The sequence below is a fragment of the Tupaia chinensis genome, unplaced genomic scaffold (genome assembly GCF_000334495.1).
Source record: "Tupaia chinensis unplaced genomic scaffold, TupChi_1.0 Scaffold000606_1, whole genome shotgun sequence".
NCBI lineage: Eukaryota > Metazoa > Chordata > Mammalia > Scandentia > Tupaiidae > Tupaia > Tupaia belangeri.
In genome coordinates, this window is record NW_006160124.1 from 51,067 (window position 1) to 74,498 (window position 23,432).

The 23,432-nt window shown below is 39.3% G+C and overlaps 1 protein-coding gene across 1 annotated transcript in view; it reads left to right on the forward strand.

Moving 5' to 3' along the window:
• ABCB1 (ATP binding cassette subfamily B member 1) overlaps nucleotides 1–23,432 on the forward strand; it is a gene marked incomplete at its 5' end in the record, with an annotated part of 91,053 nt that overhangs the window by 35,743 nt on the left and 31,878 nt on the right. Inside the window, 10 exons of the mRNA XM_006158747.3 lie at nucleotides 1,699–1,812; nucleotides 1,958–2,068; nucleotides 2,259–2,384; nucleotides 2,499–2,702; nucleotides 9,426–9,596; nucleotides 11,973–12,134; nucleotides 13,367–13,543; nucleotides 14,562–14,708; nucleotides 17,433–17,540; nucleotides 20,638–20,715. Coding sequence (XP_006158809.1) covers nucleotides 1,699–1,812; nucleotides 1,958–2,068; nucleotides 2,259–2,384; nucleotides 2,499–2,702; nucleotides 9,426–9,596; nucleotides 11,973–12,134; nucleotides 13,367–13,543; nucleotides 14,562–14,708; nucleotides 17,433–17,540; nucleotides 20,638–20,715 — 1,398 coding nt within the window. The remainder of the gene's footprint in view (nucleotides 1–1,698; nucleotides 1,813–1,957; nucleotides 2,069–2,258; nucleotides 2,385–2,498; nucleotides 2,703–9,425; nucleotides 9,597–11,972; nucleotides 12,135–13,366; nucleotides 13,544–14,561; nucleotides 14,709–17,432; nucleotides 17,541–20,637; nucleotides 20,716–23,432) is intronic.

The following is a 23,432-nucleotide window of genomic DNA, read 5'->3' on the forward strand; positions in this document are numbered from 1 at the left end:
CTTGATTCCCTATCTCTTACCCTCTGCCATCTCCCACTCTCTTCCCACACTGTCTCTGGTACCATCAATGTAAACTTTTAAAGCTTCTGTTACTGCTTCCACCAAATGGATATGAAAAGAGTATTGTACCCTACCTTTTAGTGTTATAAAGACGAATTGAGATAATAAGTATAGAATCACTTAGCAAAATTCCTTTTGCCTAAATTATTGGGCAGTATAATTCCACATGACTTAGAAAAAAATCAATAGTTCTTCAACCCTGAAGAAAAGCACAGTCAAGTCTTCAACACTAAGAAAGTGGTTTGTGTAATACAAACAAAAAATTCCCAAAACCTATTTATCAAGCCTCAAAGAGAGTCTGGAGGAAAAAAAAAAGACAACCTGATAGAGAATCATGTGAAATGAGGCTTAGACCCACAAGTAAGAAAAGGCTATCTGTGGTCCTAGCTAGCTAAAAGGCTGGATTACAAGAGGATTACACGTGATGAGACTCATAAAAACGCTCCTCTTTCTGCCCCCCCCTTCCTGCTCTATGTCATTGGAAAAACAAAATCATGTTCTAAGTATGTGTACTTTATCATTTATAAATATTTTTATGTGCATTGTCACATCTGATACAACATCTCGAAGGCTGCCAGGTAGAGAGAAGGTAGAAACCTGCCCATTTTTGCAAACAAAGAAATAAAAGCCAAAGATTCAAAGAAAATAACCTAAAAACAGACAGCTAATTACTACTAATTCAGGATTCAAACCTGAGTCTTCTTACTCAACCAACGTTTGTTTCCACTTTACCCTGCTGATATCTAAATATTCTTAGCTGTTGAAGAAATATCAAAATGTTCTATTACGATTTTCTGCTCCAATAGAACTTAAAGCATTTCCTCACTGAGCAAATATGACTAATGCTGAATTAAAAACTAAAAGGTATTTAAACTTAGCAAGTTTTTTATGCTTACTTAAGAATATTTTGAACTCCTTTTTAAATTTTATTTTATATTAAATAAAATAAAATTTATAATTATATTGCGCCTAAGGAATTTAATGTGTTCTGAGATATATACAGAATATGAAGTGATTAAATCAAGCTAATAACATGCCTGTCACCTCACTTGACATTTTTAAATTGTGAAACATTTTCTCTTAGTTATCAACTTCTAATTTTTTTTAATGTAACTTTATTTTATTTGTTTATTTATTTATTTTCATTTGACCAGAGAGAGAAAGAAAGCAAGTAACCATGCCCAGGACTCGAACCGCTGTCAGCCGTGTGGGAGTCCAGTGCTCTCAACCACCACGCCACATGCTGGCCCCAAAACTTTTAAAATATTTTTAACACCTGATATTCATATTGCTTTGCCATTTTAGAATTTAATTAATTGTGGGACCAGCAGGTGGCATAGTGCTTAAGGAGCTGAAATCCTACAAGGCTGACCATGGTTGAAGTCCTGGTCCTGGTGGCTTACTTTCTCACCTTCCCTCTCTCTCTCGCTCTCGCTCTCTCACTCTCTCACTCGCTCACTCTCTCACTCTCTCGCTCTTTCTCCCTCTCTCTGTGTCTCTTTGTTCAAATTTTTAAAGTAATAAGTAAAATTAAATAATTCTTTAAAAATGAATTAATTTTGTTAGGAGAAAAGGGAAGTTTGAAACAAATTATACTAAACACTAGGTAATTGGATGGTTTTCCTTTTCCTTCCTCAGGTCTTCTTTGCTGTGTTAATTGGAACTTTCAGCATTGGACAGACATCTCCAAGCATTGAAGCATTTGCGAATGCAAGAGGAGCAGCCTATGAAATTTTCAAGATAATTGATAATGTAAGTCTGAGAAAGATATATTCATCTGTCTAAAAGATTATCTAGTTACGGGTTCATTTCTTTAGCGCTTTACCCAACTTTCCACAAATTGCCCCTGAAATTACTTACTATAACCTAGTAATCTCCTGATATTTTATTCTTTTAGAAGCCAAATATTGACAGCTATTCGAAGAATGGGCACAAGCCAGATAATATTAAGGGAAATTTGGAATTCAGAAATGTTCACTTCAGTTACCCATCTCGAAAAGAAGTTAAGGTACAGTTACACATGATTAATCTGTGATAAAACAATGTATGGATGAAGTCTCTGATATTTTACTTTAGAGAATGTAGGGGGCAAAAAGCAAGATACATGTTTCTTAAACCAAATATTGAATTGAACCATCAGCTCATAGGCCTTCCATCTGTGAACTGCCTTATAGCTTATTTCTCACTTGTGCTGGTAGATCTTGAAGGGCCTCAGCCTGAAGGTGCAGAGTGGGCAGACGGTGGCTCTGGTTGGGAACAGCGGCTGTGGGAAAAGCACGACGGTCCAGCTGATGCAGAGGCTCTATGACCCCACGGAGGGCGTGGTAAGGCTCTTGCTGAGAGAGACACTTCAGCTGCAGCAGTTTCCATTGCAGACCATTGCAGTGTTGTCATTTCAACTACAAATGCATGAAAATCACACCTGCTATTAATTCCAGGTCAGTATTGACGGGCAAGACATTAGGACCATAAATGTCAGATATCTGCGGGAAATCACTGGTGTGGTGAGTCAGGAACCTGTGCTGTTTGCCACCACGATAGCTGAAAACATTCGCTATGGCCGTGAAAATGTCACCATGGATGAGATTGAGAAAGCTGTCAAGGAAGCCAACGCCTATGACTTTATCATGAAACTACCTCACGTGAGTCATTCTCGACCTTTATTGTTCTCAAGGTGCAAAGAATAGAATGTTGTACTCATGCATAGGAAGTCAGGAATCTCCTACAAATTGGAGAATGTTCATAAGAACAATCAAGTTTACTTCATATTTTATTTTTATTTATTTATTTTGATTTTTCTTTCTTTTTTCTTTTTTTTTTTTTTTTTGCCACAGAGTATGTGTCCTCACCAGAAAAAGAGAGACAGAGAGAGAAAGTAGGAAATCACTGCCAGGCAGGGGATGGCCACACCATAATCCCTTATCTTCCATTCTTCTCTCAGGATTTCGGCCACACATGCACATGCATCCAATGTGTTTTCAGGCCTCTGGGTCTGGGACTCGAACCATGAAGTTGGCCATGTGAGATCCCGTGCCTTAACCACCATAACACCTTCTGGCTCTAGTTTGTATTTTAGAGCTCTAAAATACTGATACTGGTAGTTGATACTACTAGTATCAACTAATAGTAGACTTTTTTTTTTTTTTCAGATGTTTTTGCTATAGGGCGTGTGCACTCACCAGAAAAACAGAAAGAGATAGAAAGACAGAAAGTGAGAAATCATCCCCCAGGGGGGTGGCCATGCCACAATCCCATCTCCTTCATTCTTCTCTTGGGATTTTGGGCACGCACGCACATGTGCCTAGTATGAGTTTTAGCCACCGGGTCTGGGACTTGAACTGTGGTCAACTACATGGGAGTCCAGCAACATAGCCCTTATGCCAATTGTTGGTTTCAGTAGTAGACATATTTTTAAAATTGGGATTGGTTCTTGCTAAGTTTTTTTTTCTTTTAAAAAAGTTTTATTGAGGTGCAAATAGTATCCAAAACTTTACACTAATTTAATGTATATTTCTGAAGAACTGTATGTTTTTTTACTACCCTGAAAATCCAAGGCTTTTCTCACATACAGTGCCTTTTAAAAATTTTTTTACAAGGGACCAGCAGGTAGCATAGTGATCACAGTGAGGGACTCCCACATGGCTGACTGGTCCAAGTTTGGAACGTGGTGGCTTGCTTTCTCAGTTTCCCTCTATCTCATTCTTTAGGGTCAAATTATAAAAATAGCAATATTAAGTAAAATAAATTCTTTTTTTTTTCCACATGTTCACTTGCTACGGAAAGACACAAGGAAAGTGAAAAATTACCACCCATAGGGAATAGTCATGATCAATTCTTTTATTTTTTTCTTGTTCTTTATTAAAATTTTTTTATTATCATCATAATCTTGTTTATATTACATTGGATTGCATATAACTTTACAGTGTATTACATTGCTTTTTCAAAAGGGAATGCCATGCATGTCAGTCAATACAGAGACATTAATCTCCCCACTTCATCATTCAATATCTTTTCTATGTTTTCCCCGATCATTATTATTATTCTAATTATTTTTTTAAACAGTCAATCACTATTTCTCATTTTGCTTGTAAAAAGACTTTACCCATCATGAAATACTTCTCAGACCAATCCAGTTGAGAATACTATACATGTCATCATCAACAGGTAATAAGCCATATCTGTTTCCCACTAACGTCCTGCCTCTCTATTTGTTCTCTTGCTATCTTTCTCTATCCTGTTCTCTTCAACCCCCTTTCACACTGTCTTATTCTCATTAAGTACTTTCACTGCTTTCATGTCCTCCAATATTTTGCTCTCTATCATAGAGTGCGGATAGTCGGTATATATTAAGTGGATACGTATAATATCTTTCTTTCATAGCCTTGTTTACTTTACTCAGCAGTAGATCCTCCATATCTGACCACTTTCTAGCAAATGCCAGGGTCTTGTTATTTTTTATGGCTGAGTAGTATTCCATAGAGTATATATACCACACTTTTCCAATCCATTCATCAGTTTGTGAACATTTAGGTTGGTTCTTTAATAGCATTCTTTAACCATTATGTCCTGACAGTGTAGGAGGGTTCCCTTTTCACCACATCCCCGCCAACACTTATCACTTTTTATATTCTTAATCTTTGCCATTCTGACAGGGGTTAGGTGGTATCTCATTGTGGTTTTTATCTGCATCTCCCTTATGATGAGGGATGTTGAGTATTTCCTCATATGCTTTTTGGCTGTTCGTATGTCTTCCTTAGATTTTTGGTCAGCTCATTTTCCCATCTTTTATTGGGTTAATCATTCTTTTTTTTTACATAAGGCACTTGATTTCCTTGTGTATTCTGGTTATCATTCCCTTGTCTGAGGCATATTTAACAAAAATATTTTCCCATTCTGAGGGTTGTCAGTTCACACTTGTTACTGTGTCCTTTGCTATCCATAAACTTCTTATTCTGATATAGTCCCACTTACCTATTTTAGGGATTATTGCCTGTGCTTTGGGAGTCTTATTTAAGAAGTCTTTGCCTACTCCAATGTCTCCCAGAGTTTCCCCAGCATTTTCCACGAGTAGTTTCATTGTTTGAGGCCTTGGGTTTGGATCTTTGATCTATTTTCAATTGATTTTTGTTAATGGTGAAAGATAGGGGTTCAGTTTCATCTTTCTGCAAGTGGATACCCAGTTTTTCCAGCACCGTTTACTAAAGAGGTTTATCCTTTTCCCAATGGATTGACTGATATCCTTTGTCAAAAATCAGTTGGCTGTAAGCTTTGGGGGTTATTTCTGGGGTCTCTATTCTATTCCATTGGTCCACATGTCTGTTTTTGTGCCAATACCATGCTGTTTTGATGACCACAGCTTTATAGTATATCTTGGGATCAGGGAGTGATATGCCTCCTACTCCATTCTTCTTGCGCAGGATTGCTTTCACAATACGAGGTCTTTTATGGTTCCAGACAAATTCTATAATTGTCTTTTCTAGATCTCTGAAGAATATCTCTGGTATTTTGATTGGAATTGCATTAAACATGTAGATTAATTTGGGTAGAATTGCCATTTTGATTATGTTAATTCTACCAATCCAGGAGCATGGGATGTCCTTCCACTTTTTTATGTCACTTTCAATGTCTTTTTTAAGATTCTCGTAGTTTTCTTTATAAAGGTCTTTGACTTTCTTAGTTAGGTTTATCCCTAGATATCTTATACATCTTGTGGCTACGGTGAAAGGGATTCCTTTCTTCAGCTCTGCTTCATTCAACTTGTTGTTCATAAATAGAAATGCTATAGATTTTTGGATATCGATTTTGTATCCTGCCACTTTACTGTATTCACTTATTACTTCAAGCAGTTTTTTCATGGATACCTTTGGGTCTTCTAAGTATACCATCATGTCATCTGCAAATAAAGATATTTTCAACTCTTCTTTGCCTATTCGAATGCCTTTAATACTGTTCTCTTCTCTGATTGCAATAGCTAAGACTTCCAGTACTATATTAAAGAGCAGTGGAGAAAGTGGGCAGCCTTGCCTAGTACCTGTTTTCAGAGGAAAAGCTTTCAGCTTTTCCCCATTCAGTATAATATTAGCTGTAGGTTTTTCATAGATTGCTTTTATTGTGTTCAGAAATGACCCTTCTATACCAATCTTACTGAGAGTCTTAATCATAAAAGGATGTTGTATTTTATCAAACGCTTTCTCCGCATCAATTGAGATGATCATATGGTTTTTATCTTTCTTTCTGTTAATGTGGTGTATTACATTTATGGTCTTGCGTATATTGAACCACCCTTGCATCCCTGGTATAAAGCCTACCTGGTCGTGATGAATGATCTTTGTTATATGTTGTTGGATACGATTTGCGAGTATCTTGTTGAGAATTTTCGCATCTATATTCATCAATGATATTGGTCTGTAGTTTTCCTTTTTTGTCATATCCTTATCTGTTTTGGGGATGAGGATGATGGAGGCTTCATAAAATGAATTTGGAAGGTTTCCTTCCTTTTGAATCTTTAGAAATAATTTTAGTAAGATAGGGGTTAATTCTTCCTTGAAAGTTTTGTAGAATTCACAAGTGAAGCCATCTGGGCCTGGGCTTTTCTTTGTTGGGAGATTATTAATTACTGATTCAATCTCCTGGCTTGTTATAGGTCTATTCAGATTCTCTATGTCTTCCTGATCCAATCTTGGTAGTTTATATGCATCCAGGAATTTGTCCATCTCCTCCAGGTTATCTTGTTTGTTGGCGTAAAGTCGCTCATAGTATCCTCTAATGATATTATGTATTTCTGCTATGTCCGTGGTAATATTGCCTGTTTCATCACATATTTGATTAATCTGGTTTCTTTCTTTCTTCTTCTTGATCAGTCTAGCCAATGGAGTATCAATCTTGTTGATCTTTTCAAAGAACCAGCTTTTGCTTTCATTTATTTTCTGTATGGTTCGTTTATTTTCTATTTCATTTATTTCTGCTCGAACCTTTATTATTTCTTTTCGCCTGGCATTTTGGGGGTTCGTTTGTTGTTGTTTTTCCAGTTCTCTGAGGCATGATGATAAGTTATCTACTTGCCATCTTTCCATCCTTTTCTTATGTGCACTAATTGCTATGAATTTCCCTCTTATGACTGCTTTTGCTGTGTCCCATAGGTTCTGGACACTTGTGTCCTCATTATCATTTGTTTCCATAAATTTGTTTATTTCAGCCTTAATTTCTTCAGTAGTGAAGAAGTCATTCAGAAGTAGGTTGTTCAGTTTCCATGTGTTCGTGTGTTTTCGGGGTTGTTTCTTGAAATTAATCTTGAGTTTAATTCCATCATGGTCAGAGAAGATGCTGGGTACAGTTTCTATGCCTTTGAATCTGTAAAGGCTTGATTTGTGTCCTAATATATGATCTATCTTTGAAAAGGTTCCATGTCGGGGTGAGAAAAATGTATATGTTGTGGATGTAGGGTGGAAAGTTCTATAGATATCTGTCAAGCCCATTCCATTTATAGTATCATTTAAGTCCTGTATCTCTCTATTTATTTTCTGTCTAGAAGATCTGTCTATAGGAGATAACGGGGTGTTGAGATCTCCAACAATTATAGTATTTTTCCCTATGTCTCCTTTTAGCTCCAGCAGTCTTTCCTTCACATATTTAGGCGCACCTGAGTTGGGTGCGTAGATATTTATAAGGGTTATATCTTCTTGCTGGATTACCCCATCTACTATTATATAATGCCCTTCTTTGTCTCTTCTTACAGTCTTTGTTTTAAAATCTATTTTGTCTGAGATCAATATCGCTACTCCAGCCTTTTTCTGATTTCCATTTGCATGGAATATCTTTTTCCAGCTGGTATAGTACTCCCTTCAGAACCTCTTGAAGAGCTGGTCTGGAGTTGGTAAATTCCTTCAAATTTTGTTTATCCAAGAATGTTTTTATGTTTTTTTTCCCATATGAAAGATAACTTGCCAGGTATAGTATTCTTGGTAGAAATTGTTTTTCACTCAACGCTTTGACTATGTTTCCCCATTCTTTCCTTGCTTGCATTGTTTCCACCAAGAGATCCAATGTTAGCCTGATGGGGTGACCTTTGTAAGTAACGTGATGTTTCCCTCTTGCCAACTTTAGTATCTTGACTTTGTCTGTTGTTTTTGCCAGTATGGCTATGATGTTCCTTGGAGAGGATCTTCTTGGATTGATTCTACTCGGGGTCCTATGTATTTCATGGGTCTGGATATTTGAATGCCTTTCTAGGTTTGGAAAGTTTTCTTCCAGGATTTCATGGAGTAAATTATCTAGGCCCTTATTATGTTCTTCCCCTTCTGCAATACCAATTATCCGGATGTTGGGGTGCTTGATGGTATCCAGTATTCCTCCTATATTATCCTCATTTTTTATGGTTGTTTTCTCAATCTTTTTGATGCTTTTTTCTACGTCAGATGTTTTGACTTCTACGTTAAAGATTCGATCTTCTGCCTGGTCTAACCTACTGGGTTTGATTTCCTGTATCACATTCTTCAACCCTAGAAGTTCCATCTGGTTCTTGTTTAAGGTATCCATTTCTTCTTTCAGGTCATGAAAGGACTTCCTCATCTCCTGGAGCTACTTTTCTATTTCCTCTTCATCTCAGTTAGTTTGATCAGTACAAATATTCTGAATTCTTATCAGACATGTCCACAACGTCCATTGTATTGACTGTGGGTGATGTAGGCTTGATGATTTCCCTTGAGGGAGAGGCCTTCTGTTGGTTGCTCATATTTCTTGACCCTTGCAATTGTTCCTAGTTATCAGGTAATCTATATGTTGCTTCCTAACTTATTTACGTTATCTCTGAATATTAAAAGTTGTACAGAATTAGAAAACTAATTATTTTTCTTAAAGTTGGCCTACCTGTTGCTCATAATTACCATTAATTGTTGCCACTAGTGCTGGATGGCTTAAAGTCCTCCCTGTTTCTAAGGAGTGGTGAGCCTCCAACTGACCTAATAAGGAACACCTCAAGAGCAAAGAAAAATAAAACAAATAAAGAAATCACTATTCAAATCACTAAAATTCAGAGAGTCCAAAGGCAAGTGGGGAAGCACCAGAGGATGAGTGACAAGTCTGGGGCTGTTGGGCCTGCAGCCTCAGGCCACCTGGTGTCCTGAACTGCTGGCCAGCTTGATCCAGTTTGCTGGTGGGTTGGGGTACTAGTTCATCTTAAAGTCCCATGCAACCAACCTGGGGTTCAAGGAGGTGCAGGGGTGGCGATGGGTGAAGGGGTTCTTGCTAAGTTTTAAAGAACTGGATTGTGTTGCCTGAGACTTGGGTGGTTTATGGATTACTTCCCTGTTTAAAATGTGACAGGAGATAGCTTCTTTTGCCAAGTCCTCCTATGTTTTCTGTTGTAGAAATTTGACACCGTGGTTGGAGAGAGAGGGGCACAGCTGAGTGGAGGACAGAAACAGAGGATCGCCATTGCTCGAGCCCTGGTTCGCAACCCCAAGATCCTGCTGCTGGATGAGGCCACGTCAGCCTTGGACACAGAGAGTGAAGCAGTGGTTCAGGCGGCTCTGGATAAGGTCGGTGAGCTGAGTCTGATCAGTCTGATTTATAAGCAAAAGAATATTCCACTGCTAATTCTCAACATTCATAGTCTCAGAAAAGGAAATTTCTCATTACTTCTATGGGATTCCTTTCACTTGTTGAAAATATAAGTATTAGCCCTGTTTGAAATCTTTTTTGTTTGTTTGCTTATTCAATTTCTATTTATTTCTTTGTTCTTTTTAAAAATCATGACTTGCACAGTTTTTAAATTAAACAATGAGTAATGTTGACAGATGAAAATTGGTCTTCATTATCATCTTGAAAACTTAGCTATAGGGATGTTATAACCATGTTATATAGGTTTTGAGAATTTGTCATGTTGTCAACAAGAGGGAAGTACAATCTAAAGGTTCACATTTTATTTCTAAGATGTAAATTGCCACTTGAAGCCCCTATGGGAAATAAGGAACCTTTTATCCTCAGCAGAGGGGCAGAGAGAATTTGATGTTAGAAATCTACCTGAGCTGTGAAATGCCGTTGACTAGCCACCGTGTGACTGTCCTATCATTCTTAAGTCACGTGCCACTGGACAAATAGCATTGAAGTGCTTGTTCTGTGCTAGACACTGTGTGGTTAGTGTCCAAGCACATAATGGTGACAAGACCAGCTCTGCAAGTACATAGAATGGAGAGACCTTTTAACCAGGTGCTCTGAGTTGAGATGTCAAAGTAGAATGCAAAGATGAAAGTATATTTGTTCTAATTAACCCCTCTCTAATGAAACTACACTGTATGTTGCTTTAAAAATACTATCAGTGCAGTTAACAAATTGTTGTGGGGAGAGAGGGAGCAGCTTACTAAACATTCTGTGAACTCAGAAGCAGATGGAATTGTGGCTGCTTCCCCCCTCCTTCACTTTGCTTGTCTGTGTTTTCACATCTGTGTTTTCTTATTGTTTTGCTTATCTGTGTTTTCTTATTGTTTTGCTTCTCTTTGTTTTGTTATTGTACAATGGAACTTTATATTCTATATATAAGGGCAAATATTTTTGGAAAGATTTCTGATATAGGGCATGTGTGCTCACCAGAAAGACAGAGAGACAGAGACAGAAAGCGAGAAATCACCCGCTCCCAGGGGGGATGGCCACACTATAGTCCCTTGTCCTCCATTCTCCTCTTGGGATCTTGGTCATGCACACACACATGCCTCGTGTGAATTCAAGCCACTGTGTCTGGGACTCAAACTACATGGAAGTCCAACGACATAGCCATTATGCCAACTGCTGTTCCCAATTGCAAATTTTAAAGACATTTAAAAGTACGTTTTCTTTAGAGTGTAATGGGGGGGTGGGGCATTCTGCGTTCCCATTTTTTCTCAAAAATATCCAAAGAATCAATCGTCTTCTTCATTTTCTAGTTGCTGCCACCTGTTTCTCCTCACATGTATATTTTTCTTCTTTGCTTTTATTTTTCATATTGATCTTGATATCTTTATGTGTTTTAGAGATTTATGGGTAGTTATTGGAGAGAAACAGAACAGTGAAATTTCTAAGCACTGGGAAAATGAATATAGATTAAAGACATCTCAGATAAGTTTGGTTATCTGGTTCTGTATCATATTAAAATTAAAAAAAAAAAAGGACTGGGCATTTAAAAACTTTTACACAATTTTTTGAGTTTTCCAAAATGCTTCTACCCAGGAATAAGTATCATTTACTAAGAACTTGCTATATGCAAGTCACAGTGCTCTGTGCTTCAAGTGCATTATTTTATTGAGTCATCACAGCTGCCCCCTGTGAGTGAGTGCTGCTATTATCCCCATTTTACAGATGAATAGGCTGAGCCGCACACAAGTTAATACACTTTGTTAAAATCCTGGAATTCATAAATGACAGAAGTAGAATTTAAGTTGAACTCAAATGACAGCAAAACTGCATTTGTCTGCCTTGTTTTATTGTCTGTCTTGATCATCCACATGGTTCTGTGAAATGGGACATTATGTTCCCTAGGGCTGGCCACTAGCTGGTGTATACCAGAAAAGCAAGCTGGCCTGTGCTGGTTTTGATTAGTTAATGCCTGGGCTGTGATTTTACTTTGTGTAAATTCCTGATAATCACTGCAAATTTAAACTAATAGTGTTATGTAATATTAAAATGCATATGTTATATGTGTTTTTGTATTTTTATAATAAAACATCATTTAGACTATTATCAATTGACGATTTTTGAAGATAGTCAGGGACTATTTAGACTCTATCAATGGACGATTACAGAAGATAGTCAGGGACTATTTTCTGTAGCTTTGATAGTTTTATAATGTCCAGAGCACTGGTGTTCAGTAAATGTAAATTGAAGGAGTCAGTTTTTGCCAGCAGTTGGTAATGTATTCAAAAGGCAAATTGCTCTCTCTTTAGGCTAGGAAAGGCCGGACCACCATTGTGATAGCGCATCGTTTGTCCACAGTGCGTAACGCTGACGTCATTGCTGGTTTTGATGATGGAGTCATCGTGGAAAAAGGAAGTCATGAGGAACTGATGAAAGAGAAAGGCATTTACTTCAAACTAGTCACCATGCAGGTATAGTGTACTTCTAGAATTTTCCTAAATTTTCCCAGGGATAGGCTGATTGTGCTGCATTTAATGAATGTCCTTTGATTTAATTATCTTGAAAAGCAGAAAAAATGCTTGGGTGAATTCATAATCAGATTGGTATTTAGATTTTTTTTCTCTTAAATGGAGGGAAAAATAAAGAATAGGGATCAGCAAATGGCATAATGGTTACGTTATTGGACTCCCACCGTGTTCAAGTCCCGGACCTGGCAGCTCAAAACTCATGCTAGGTGCATATGTGTGCATGCCCAAAATCCCAAGAGAAGAATGGAGGAAAGGGGATTGTGGTGTGGCCATCCCTTCTGGAGGGTGATTTCTCACTTTCTGTCTCTGTCTCTTGGGTGAGTGCACATGTCTTAGAGCGAAAATTTCTCAAAAATAAGGATAATTAGAGAAGAGTTTAAAGAAGCAAACATTTAACGGATATAAAATTGGAAAATTATCTTTTGAAGATAATATGTATCATAATATCTTTAACTGGATTGATATGCAGTATATTCATGCTAGGAAAATTCATTTTGCATGCTGTAATGATATACAGTAATTAAATGTATACAAATAAAATGTATATAAAAGAAAAATTTTAAAGGTGGGCTATCCACTTTGGTAGCCATGTGGGTAATTGGCCATTTGAATGGTAGTCTGAATTGAAGTGTCCTAAGTTGAAAATGTACACCAGATTCCAAAGACAGTCCGAACAAGAGAAGGCAAAATATCTCCATAATTTTAAATCAATTATATGTTGAAATGATAATATCATTGGATAGCAATAATATCATGGATATAATAGGTTAAATAAAATGTAATTAAAGTCGATTTTGACTCTTTTCCCATTTTCTGCTGTAGCCACTAGAAAAATTTGAATGGCAAATGCAGCTCATGGTTCGGCTTGTACCATGTTTCCATTGACAGTTCTGATCTGAAGCAAACTTCCCTGAGCCAACCACTCACAAAAGGGAGATGACTAGATAAGGTACATGGGATAGATGGCATGTTGTTTAGCACATTCAATGGAAAAACTTCTTATTTAGTGGTTTCCATTTGCACATATATTACACACAAGAAGGAACAGCAGTTTAACTTACTCTTTTCTGTTATTAAACAAGTTACCATTTTTCTAGATAACTGTTGTTCAGTGCTTAATTTTCATTGGTTAACTGAGCCTAATGAGCATAATGCACATTTCTTGTGTATTTTAGATGGTGGGAAATGAAATCAAATTAGAATGTTCGACTGGTGAATCCAAAAGTGAAACTGATGCCATAGAAATGTCTGCCAAAAATTCGGGATCCAGTCTAAGAAGAAGAAGATCATCTCACAGGAGTGTCTGTGGATCACAAAACCAAGACAGAGAGCTTAGCACAAAAGAGGCTGAGGTACGAGGAGGATGGACAGTTTTACATGTTGAACCCTCCTGCTATAGATTCCCAAGTTTGGTAGGCTGTGGTGGGAATGGAACAGGAAAAGGTTTTCTAGAATTCTCCTGTCTTAGTTTCAGAGTGTTCCACAAACCAAAATGTCAACATTTTAGAATCAGGTGAGAGTTTAAGAATGACAATTTATAGGACAAGGTTTTTAGAATTTGAATACATAATATATAGACACTAGAGAGGGTCTTCAAAGAGCAACATTTCTAGTTTGATTTTATCCCTACTTGTAAATCTTATTGTCATGTTGTGAATGCCAGGTAGGAAATAAAAATTTGTCAACATGTTTATTTCTTCAAACAGAAGGGCGTACTGCAGTGAAATATGTGAGCTTTTTTTTTTTTTTTTTTAGCTAAATAGCCACCAGTTAATAAGAAATGGGAATAGGATATATTCAGGGCTGTCTCTGTAGCAGAACAGTTAAGCCCTGTCCACAGAAATCTGGATCCCATATGGCCAAATGGGATTAGAATCCCAGCTCTTGGAGCTCAATAATCACACTGGGCATGCATGTGTGCCTGCCCCAAATTCTAATGGAATGGAGAAATGGAAGAAAAAAGATTGTAGTATGACAACCCCCCACTGGGGGGAGGGTGATTTCTCTTTCTCTCTAACAAGCACATTGGCTCTTTGGAAATTAAAAAAAGAAAGGATAGGCTATATTCACTTAGAAATTTTTGTGCATATAGACATGTACACCATATAATCATTTATCAATTTCTTTTTTTTAAAAAAAATTCAAGTTCACATCTTTTATGAGAGAGAGAGAGAGAGTAACAGGTCTCTTAGGCAGGGTCTCACCGTACTGTGATCTTTCCCCCAGCTTCCCAGCCTTCCAGGATCACAGGCACACATGTTCGGCATGCTTAAGTCACCCCGGGATCCATACCTGAGCTGCATGCTCTACTCCCCATGATGGGCTTCAATTCTTTATAACTAGCCTGTTACACTATTTTGTATTTTCCAGGATGAAAATGTACCTCCAGTTTCCTTTTGGAGGATTCTGAAGATGAATTTAACTGAATGGCCTTATTTTCTGGTTGGGATATTTTGTGCCATTATAAATGGAGGCCTACGACCAGCATTTTCAGTAATATTTTCAAGGATTGTAGGGGTAAGTGTTTATGTCTTTATGGGGTTGATTTTTTGTGAGTCCTGACTACAGAATGAATTAGCTGTATTTGTGTCAGTACCTAACCACAGAAACAGGTACCTTTGTGTGAAAGTAGCTGCTTGAAGGTGTAAGACTAGAGGACTAGGTTGTGAGAGGAAAGCTGATTTTGTTAACTTCTGGCAGCTGATTTCCATCCCAAGGCGTTGGGTTCCATGACATAGTCAGTGAAACTGGTGAGATGACTTTCCCAGACCTGCCTACGTTAGAGTCTGGGCAAACCTCATCAACTCTTATCTTACGAATGTGCAGAGAGAGTTCCTCGTGGGTTTTTCAGACCAGTTTGAGAGAGCTGTTCTCTAACACACACCTTTCACACATGAGCATGCTCCCTCTGGAAGGTGTAATTTTCATCCCACAGCTTCCTAAAGATTGAGATTGGCATGTGTTGGTTTCACCAGATTTTAATGGTTGCGTTTCTAAATACCGAAGATACGATCTGGGCAGGAATCCTCTCTGTTTAATGACAGATATTCAAACATCAAGCCATAACTGCTGAAAACATTGTGGAGAAAGATGTTGATTATTACAAGAATAAGCCAAACACTAGCTTGTATTTCCCTTTACTCATGATAGAGCACATGCACATTTGTGTGTGTGTGTGTGTGTGTGTGTGAGAGAGAGAGAGAGAGAGAGAGAGGAGCACCTCCAAAGGGTCTGGTCATGCTCCTGTCCTCCAGCCTATCGGATCTTGGGCACTGTCGTTCATGCCTGGCATGTTTCAGGCTGACTAGGCCGGGTATTTGAACCCGTAGCCACCACGTGGGATCCAGCTCTCCTTGAACAGTACATTACTGCTGCGCTACAGAGCTGGTCCTAACATTTTCTTTTTAACTCTCTTATTATTATTTCTGATTATTTTACCAAAACGTATGTAACTATTCAGATCTACCTGTACGTGGCTAACTGATTCAGGCGGATACTTATGTTTAAAGGGATCATTCAAGAAAAATTTCTCCAGCGCTTACTCTGTGTCAGGTATTTTTCTAGGTGCTGAGAACACTGAGAAGGAAACAAAATGTGTGATTCCATGGAGCGTACATCTTTAGGACAGGGGTCAGCGAAGAAGGCAATTTGCTAAATATTTTAGACCTGGTAGGCCATAGAGCTTCCTGGAAATACTCAGCTCTGCCCTTATCGTGCAAAAGCAGCCATAGCCAGTATAGAAGTACGTGAGCATGGCTGCGTTCAGAGTTTACTGATCCCTGTTCTATCATATGTCTTACAGACAGCGGGGTAGACAGTGGGGTCGTCAGAAACATCAAAGTCAGTATGTTAGGAATGGGTTTGGCTCCATGTAATAAAAACTCAGTTTTATATTTTTCTCATTTTTCACATAACAATAAATCTGAAAGTGGTTAACACCTAGCGGCTGAGTAGGTACCACCAGCCATCTGTATCATTAAAGATAATGGCTCGACTCCTTCCTTGCTGGCCACTGAACCCTGAGTAAGTCAACTGAGATCTCTGTGCTCCAGCTTCTTTCTGTGTAAAATGTGATGATAATAAAACAACTTTTTTTTTCTTTTTTTTTTTGGAGAGGTTTTTGCTGACGTGCGCTAGTCAGAAAGACAGAGACAGAGAGATAGAAATCACCCCCTAGGGGGAATGGCCACGCTGAAAATCCCTTCTCCTCCATTCTCCCCTCGGGATCTTGGACACGCACGCACACGCGCCCAGTGTGCATTTAGGCCACCGGGTCTGGGATTCAAACCGTGGTCAACTATAGGGGAGTCCAGCGACATAGCCACTACGCTAACTGCTAGTCCCAATAATAAATCAACTTTGGGAGATAGTTGTGAGGATAAAGAGAATAGTATTCATGAATTTTCTTGGAAGTAAGCCTGGCACAGAGGAAGAATTCAGTGATTGTTACATATTAATTTTTTTGGATTGACTAGTTAGGAAAAGTGGATTGGTTTAAATTGATGTCTGAATATTGATTATAATCTCTTCTAAAATAATTTTTCCCCCCCAAATGATAAAGTTGTCTGTGTTGGGCTGGGAATGTCCCTCTTCTACAAGATTTTGTCCTACATATCAAGGGGTAATATGTATGTGTTTTTTCCCTGTGAAGTATCATCCTCTGTATTCTTTAAGCCCAAGCCACCACCCTCATTCCTTTAACCACTTCTGGAAAGGTTTCCATGACGGTGCTAGGTCAGCTGGTTGTGGGTCCCACCTGGCCATCCTGCAAAGTAGGCTGGCTCAAGGAATTCTCCTCCTTTGTGAAAGGCCTGGGCTGAGTGAATAACCATGTCTCCATTTACCAAAGCCACACCACCAGATTTGCTCCAGATACTAGAGGGCAGTTTGCGAAGTCCAGAGACTAAAATAATGAGTTTACGTTATAAACCTAATTCCCCACCAGGGGAAGAGGAGCGTTTGTTCTCATTTCTACTTTACACAGCAGGGGTGGCATGCATTGTTCCAGGAGGGAATATGAGCATAAAAATATTGGGTCACTTTATGAGTGAAAGACGCATTCCATTCTCAGCCTCAAAGGAAGGCAGAATAGAGATACCTTTGAGTTGACCTTGGGGAAGCCATCCCTGACTCCCCTATTCTAAGGCTCTCCTGAGTTTTGTACTGGGCTGGGTGGGAAGTAGGTCAGACCCAGAATGACTTCAGTGATTGAACTAAAAACCTTTAAATATTTTCTTACAGGTTTTCCTAAGAAATGATGATCTTGAAACGAAACGGCAAAATAGTAATATGTTTTCACTCTTGTTTCTAGTCCTTGGGATTATTTCTTTTTTTACTTTTTTCCTTCAGGTAAATGTCTACATTTTTTCTTTATTCATTTTGGGAAATGCATTATTTTTCAACAGGGGAAGTTCATGAACAGTGTAATTTGCCCTGTAGTAGAATTAGTTCTCTGTTATCTTGGCTACTAACAGACGTTTCTTTGATATGTATATAAAGCAAAGACATTCTCCTCCTCTGGCTTCCTTACCTTCTTTCTCCATCCTCTCCTCTCTAACTGGAGCTATTGAAGAAACTAGAGGGAAACTTATTGGAATGAAAGTTAGGGTTCAAACATAGGATTTGGGGAGCTCAATATAAATTTGGATATCGGCAGTGCCATCAATTTAAATATTCCAATGTTTTTCTGTGTTCTGAAAGCAAAAACAACAAACAAAACCCCATAAGTAGGTCGCACTGAATTAAAAAGGGTTTGAAGAGTTTACTATTTAACTTTTGCTAAAGTAGAAGGAGCTCTTCAGAAGAACGTCAATCCTCAGACAAAAACAGTAAGAAACATTTTTGTAGATTCAGATTTTTACAGCTTGCACATCATTTGGCTGAAGTAAAATTGCAAGACAATCGAGTACTCTAAAAGCTTAGAATGGGAAGGCGTTGTGGGGTTTGGCGTGATATCTGGATTTGAGTACCACTTGTTTCTAGTATTGTGTCCTTGAGCAAGCAAGTAATTTAACTGTCTAAGCCTCAGTAAAGAGGTCATGTGACCAGGCCTGTGTGTAACAATCCCTTTTTTTTTTCTTTTTTTAAAGACTTACTTATTTTATTTTATTTGTTATTATTTTTCTTTTCATTTGAATAGAGGGATACAGAGAGAGAGTGAGAAAGCAAGCCCCTAGGTCTTGGACTTGAACCACAGCCGGCCATGTTGGAGTATGGTATCTCTACCACCACACCACCTGCTTTCCCCTCAATCATTTATTAGCTGAATGATTCACAATATGTGAGTTTTAGATAAAACTCTAAATGTTTTTACCATTTTGTAAGCATGTATTAAATTTCTTAAAAGAATAGTGTTCAGAACATCATAGGAAATGCCGAGGAAAAAAGACTGAACTCTACCTTCACTAAATACTTTAAGTCTCACTGAGAAAATTGACCTGCCTAGAATAAAAGTGACACTCTAACCCCATACAAGATCGCCACACCAACTCTTAAAGCCATAGGTGTGTGGAGAAAATAAACATTGCTCAGCGTGACGCTGGTTTAGGGGTTGGAGGGAAGTGGGCTCTGAACTAGTTCCCTAAATTCTGATAGTTTGGACTGGAGAAGCAAAGGAAGTTTAAACATTGGTGCTAAGAGTCTGGCTTGCCAGATGCGCCAAGGTGAGCACAAGGTGAGTTACAGGACCGCAAAACTGTGGAGATAGCACAAGGCCTGAAGATGGCCAAATGTTCACCTTCTCATTTTAGAAACGGAGGAAGCTCAGTGGGCGATTAACAGCTCAGGTTCTGGGTTCTCATGCTGGCTGGGAGTCTCACGGTCTTGGATTTGGATTCCAGATCTGCCACTTTCTAGCTGACTCTGGCATCTTACCAACCTCTCTACACCTTGCTTTCGTCTGTAAAGTGGTGATTACGGGGTTGTCATAAGGACTTAATGTGATAATGTATGTAAAGTACGGAGTCAGAGTAAGTGCTGAGTAAAGGCCAGCTCTCAACAAAAGTAATAATGGTAATATTCCTGAAGTCGGCAAGGTCTTTCACATTCCGTTCAGTCAAGTAAGAGGAACTTTATTATCTTCATTACCAACGAAGCATAAGCACATTTGTAATTTTAGACTTAAACTCAGCCACTCTAAGATCGTTCCCCTCCTCTTTCTCCCTGGACTGGTGTCGGTATTAGCAGAGGGCAGAGGGTATGTCTGTGGGCTTTTTGTGCCCCCAACTTCGTGCTGATAACCCGAGGGCTCCGCAGCCCCATCCAGCGTTCAACGACATGAGCCCCCCTGGCAGTCACATTTAGGATTTGGCTGTAACTTTTCCCCTTTGCGTGTGCTTCTTCCCTCTCATGTGCTTCTTCCTCTCTCTCTCAACAATGTACGACACGCTCCTCAGGAGTGCAGCAGAGACGCAGTTGCCCTCCTCTGATTTTCTGATTCCCCAGGAGATTCAGACTTGTCGCCACGGTCTCTCCCCTTCTGGAGGGCCTCTCCTCGCCTCCATTTCTGCATTGGGCCATTTCCATTCTACGTCCCCATGTCATTATGTGGCAGGCCCATCTGTAAACTGCCACTTCCCAGTCCAGAAAAAAGAGGCAGGACTGCTTCTCTCTAGTCCTGTATCTTCAAACTCACTGTGAGGAGGATTCTGTTGTCCCTCCTCAGTGTGGCCCATCACGGCAGCACACTCACATCTTACTGTGTTCTTTCCTGACTCTCTTCCCTCGTCCCAGACACAGGTGATATTCCCCAGGGTGGGGGCGGTTGGGGGTAGGGAGGAGCCGTGCAGCCGTCCACTCTCAGCCAGCCTAGTCAGCCTATGTTGCTTCTAGACTCTTGCTTTTATCAACTTGAAAACTAGGACTTTGATTTCTTTGTTCTCTGCATCCTGTTGGGTTGTCAGAAGTCATGACACATTTTTTCATTGTGAAAAACACTGAAAAAAACATCATGACTTTTCTGACAACCCCATACATGGCTGGGTGACCATAAATTCCTGTTTGCCCTGATTACTTCCCAGGTCTGGTATAATTATTAAAAGCCTTTCTCTCATTCTTAAAAATGTTCCAATTTGGATTATCCATAATTCAGCTGCCTTGGGTAGAGTGCCCCATGCCTTCCGGAATACAACCAGCGTCCTAAGCAGTAGACCCTGTTCCCTGGGGGGAAATAAAGTAGGAAGGGTAGTGGAAGACAGAGAAACCAATTTCTTAATTAATTCCTGACCAGCCTATCAGTTAGTTGGGAGTGGCCGTGTCAGTTTCAAAACTGGGCTCTTCCAGCTACACCACCAGGCAAATGCAGCCACAGAAATGGAGCAAACCTTGAAATCTAGCTTTCTGACCTTATCCTAGTACCTGCTGTAGCACTGACGTTGAGTCCCCTCTTCTGTGTAAATAGCATCTGAGTCCCTGACAAGTCTCTTGTGCTGCACGTTCTTCTTTACAGGGCTTCACTTTTGGCAAAGCTGGAGAGATTCTCACCAAGCGGCTCCGGTACATGGTTTTCAAGTCCATGCTGAGACAGGTACGTCTGTTGGGTTGTGCCTTGGGTGTATAGACCTCCTCAGCAGTAGGAAATCTGCCAAGCTCTTCTGCCCAAGCTCCTGTATTGGTCATCCCTCACACTCGCCTCAGAGATATGACCGGAGCACCCCTAGGTGCAAGCTAAGGCCCTGCTGTGTGTCTGCTATGGTCACAGGGAACTGGGTTGTTTGAGATAATTGGAGTCTTCAGAGTGGACTCACTTCAGCCTTTTGCCTGGATGCTTGTGGACAGTGTAGGTAGAAGTGCCCTTCAGCCATCAGCCCTTTCCTTTCTTTCAATCTTTCTACTGGGAAACCCAGGAAACTCCTGTTTCTTCCCACCAAATGATACCCTCTGCTCCTTTCTTTCCACAATCCAAAAGTCATCTCATGGTCCACTCCTCACTAACTAGTTTCTTGGCTGGGGCTCAACTCACATATTGATTCATCCTAGCTGATGACTTCATGGAATGCTTCTAGCAAAGCCCTAACAGTGACGTATGTGAATGCTTTTCTTGGGGAAGGGTGTTGGGAGACCAAGGACATGTGTCCCAGAGCAGCTAATTCAAAGGGGTTATTTAACAATCATGAAAATTTCGTATATGACTTTACAATTCTCCATTTTTAAATCACAAATCCCTTGCCGTTGAATAAAATAAGGCTTTAGGAGGTTTCCCCAGACATGTCAAAGGCCCTGAAACCCTGGCAGAGAAGCATCCATTTGCTGTGTTAGGATTTCGAGAGGACAGTCAGTTTCCCAGTTGTTTGGTTTCCTCAGTCATTCCCTATTCCTCCCACCACCACTTAAATGGAAGTCATACTTGTGCCAGTTAGTGACTGACTGAACCAGAATTGAGTCGGATAAAAGAGAACACTGTTTAATGGGGTACTCTGTCCATGGACCCTAAGTCAAACCATATTGACAACTGAGATTCCACTTAGGCTTGAATCCGACCTTGGTCCAGGGCCAAATGCCCCATTACTTGCAAACCTCTAGGCCAAGTGCTAGGACCATTATACTTTGGGAGCTGAGCTGATGGTTTGTGTAATGTCCCCTCCATAAATTGCTAAGTAGGGCAAACATATTAAGTATCTCCTTCTTATAAGGCACAATCAAATCTGAATGGTTGGAAGTCCCTGTCTTCGAGTGGGGAGACACTTAAGCCCTTCAGAATATTGAGAAGTAAATCAATCATGCTATAATAAATGATAGTACTTGGTTTGAAATTTTTTTGAAAAAATGATATACTGCTTTAATGCAAGTCAGTAATTCAGATAATTTCTTAGAGACCATAGTTATTTGCAATAGATAAAAGTCTATATTTTAAGTTTATACTTTTGTTTGTATATTTAAAGCTGTAAATGGTTTTACAAAGGACATACCATTTCATGTTGATTGTTATATTTCAATTTAGATTGCTTTTATTGATTTGTTTTTAACTCAGCTCATTTATTCTGTGCTAAGGTACAATTATCTAACTGCTTATTCAATGTCTCTATTGACTGTCTAATAAGCGTTTCCTACTTCAACATTTCCAAAGTTGCGCTTTTGCCTTTCCCTCCTCAGGAGGCTTCCTCCTTTCTTACCCTCTCATCCCTCATCTCAGGAAATAACAGCTTCTTTCTTCCAGTTGTTCAGGCCAAGATCCTTGGAGTCATCTTTGACTCCTCTCTCTCTTTTTATTATTGAAATAATCTCCTATCTGGTTTTACTGCCTCCTTCCTTCTCTCAATCCAGTGGGTTCAGCTCAAAACAGCCAGAGTTCTTCTCCAAAATTGTAAGTCAAATCACATCCATCTGCCTTCTTTACAGTTATCTAAGGCTGTGCATACTGTGGTCCCCACTACCTCTCAGACCTCAAGTCCTGCCATATCATCCTTTTTTTTAGCACCCAATCTGCTCCATACACAGTGGCTCACTGCGTGTGGATGTGAGGAGAGGCTCAAGAGGAGCCACATGAGGACAGAAACCTGTCCAGAGGAAGAGGCAGCTGTTACAAATTTGCACAACGGTTCTCTGCAAGCTGCTGTCAGCCTTTAAGGCCATCTTGCCAGTGTATTCCCGTCACATATGCTTCTGCCTCGACCTTTGCACAGATTGTTTGTGCCCTCAGATCTTCTCCTACCTTCTCTACTCAAATGTCATCTTAGAGACGCTTTCTCTGTCCCCTCCCTGGGCTCTAGAATAGCACCTTCTCTTATTTCTTTGTCCTTCTTACCCCGATATATGCTCTTTTTTTTTTTCAAATGATTTATTTGCATTCATTCACTGTACATCATTACAGCATACAAAATGAACTTTCCTATTCAGAGTACACTGTATATTGTCTCAATCAAGCACATCAACAAACACGTTATTGTCAGCAAATAATTTTTCATTTCTTGTTTTCTGTATGTTTTGCTTTTTTCCCCCATCCTTGATTCCCTATCTCTTACCCTCTGCCATCTCCCACTCTCCTCCCACACTATCTCTGGTATCTGTGTTTCCTTTCTATACTGTTTTCCATCCCCCACATTTTATTGAATTACTAAAGACCTTAATTAATCTAAATATTTTTATAGCAAACACCCGTGATATATGCATTTCCATGAACACAAGTCTAACTTTACATACCCTATAAAGTAGCACGTAGCTGGAGCTATATATCCTACTGCAATCATTGAATAGATATTTTTTTTCCTGAAATTTTTTTCTTGTAACTTAATTTACATTCTTTCC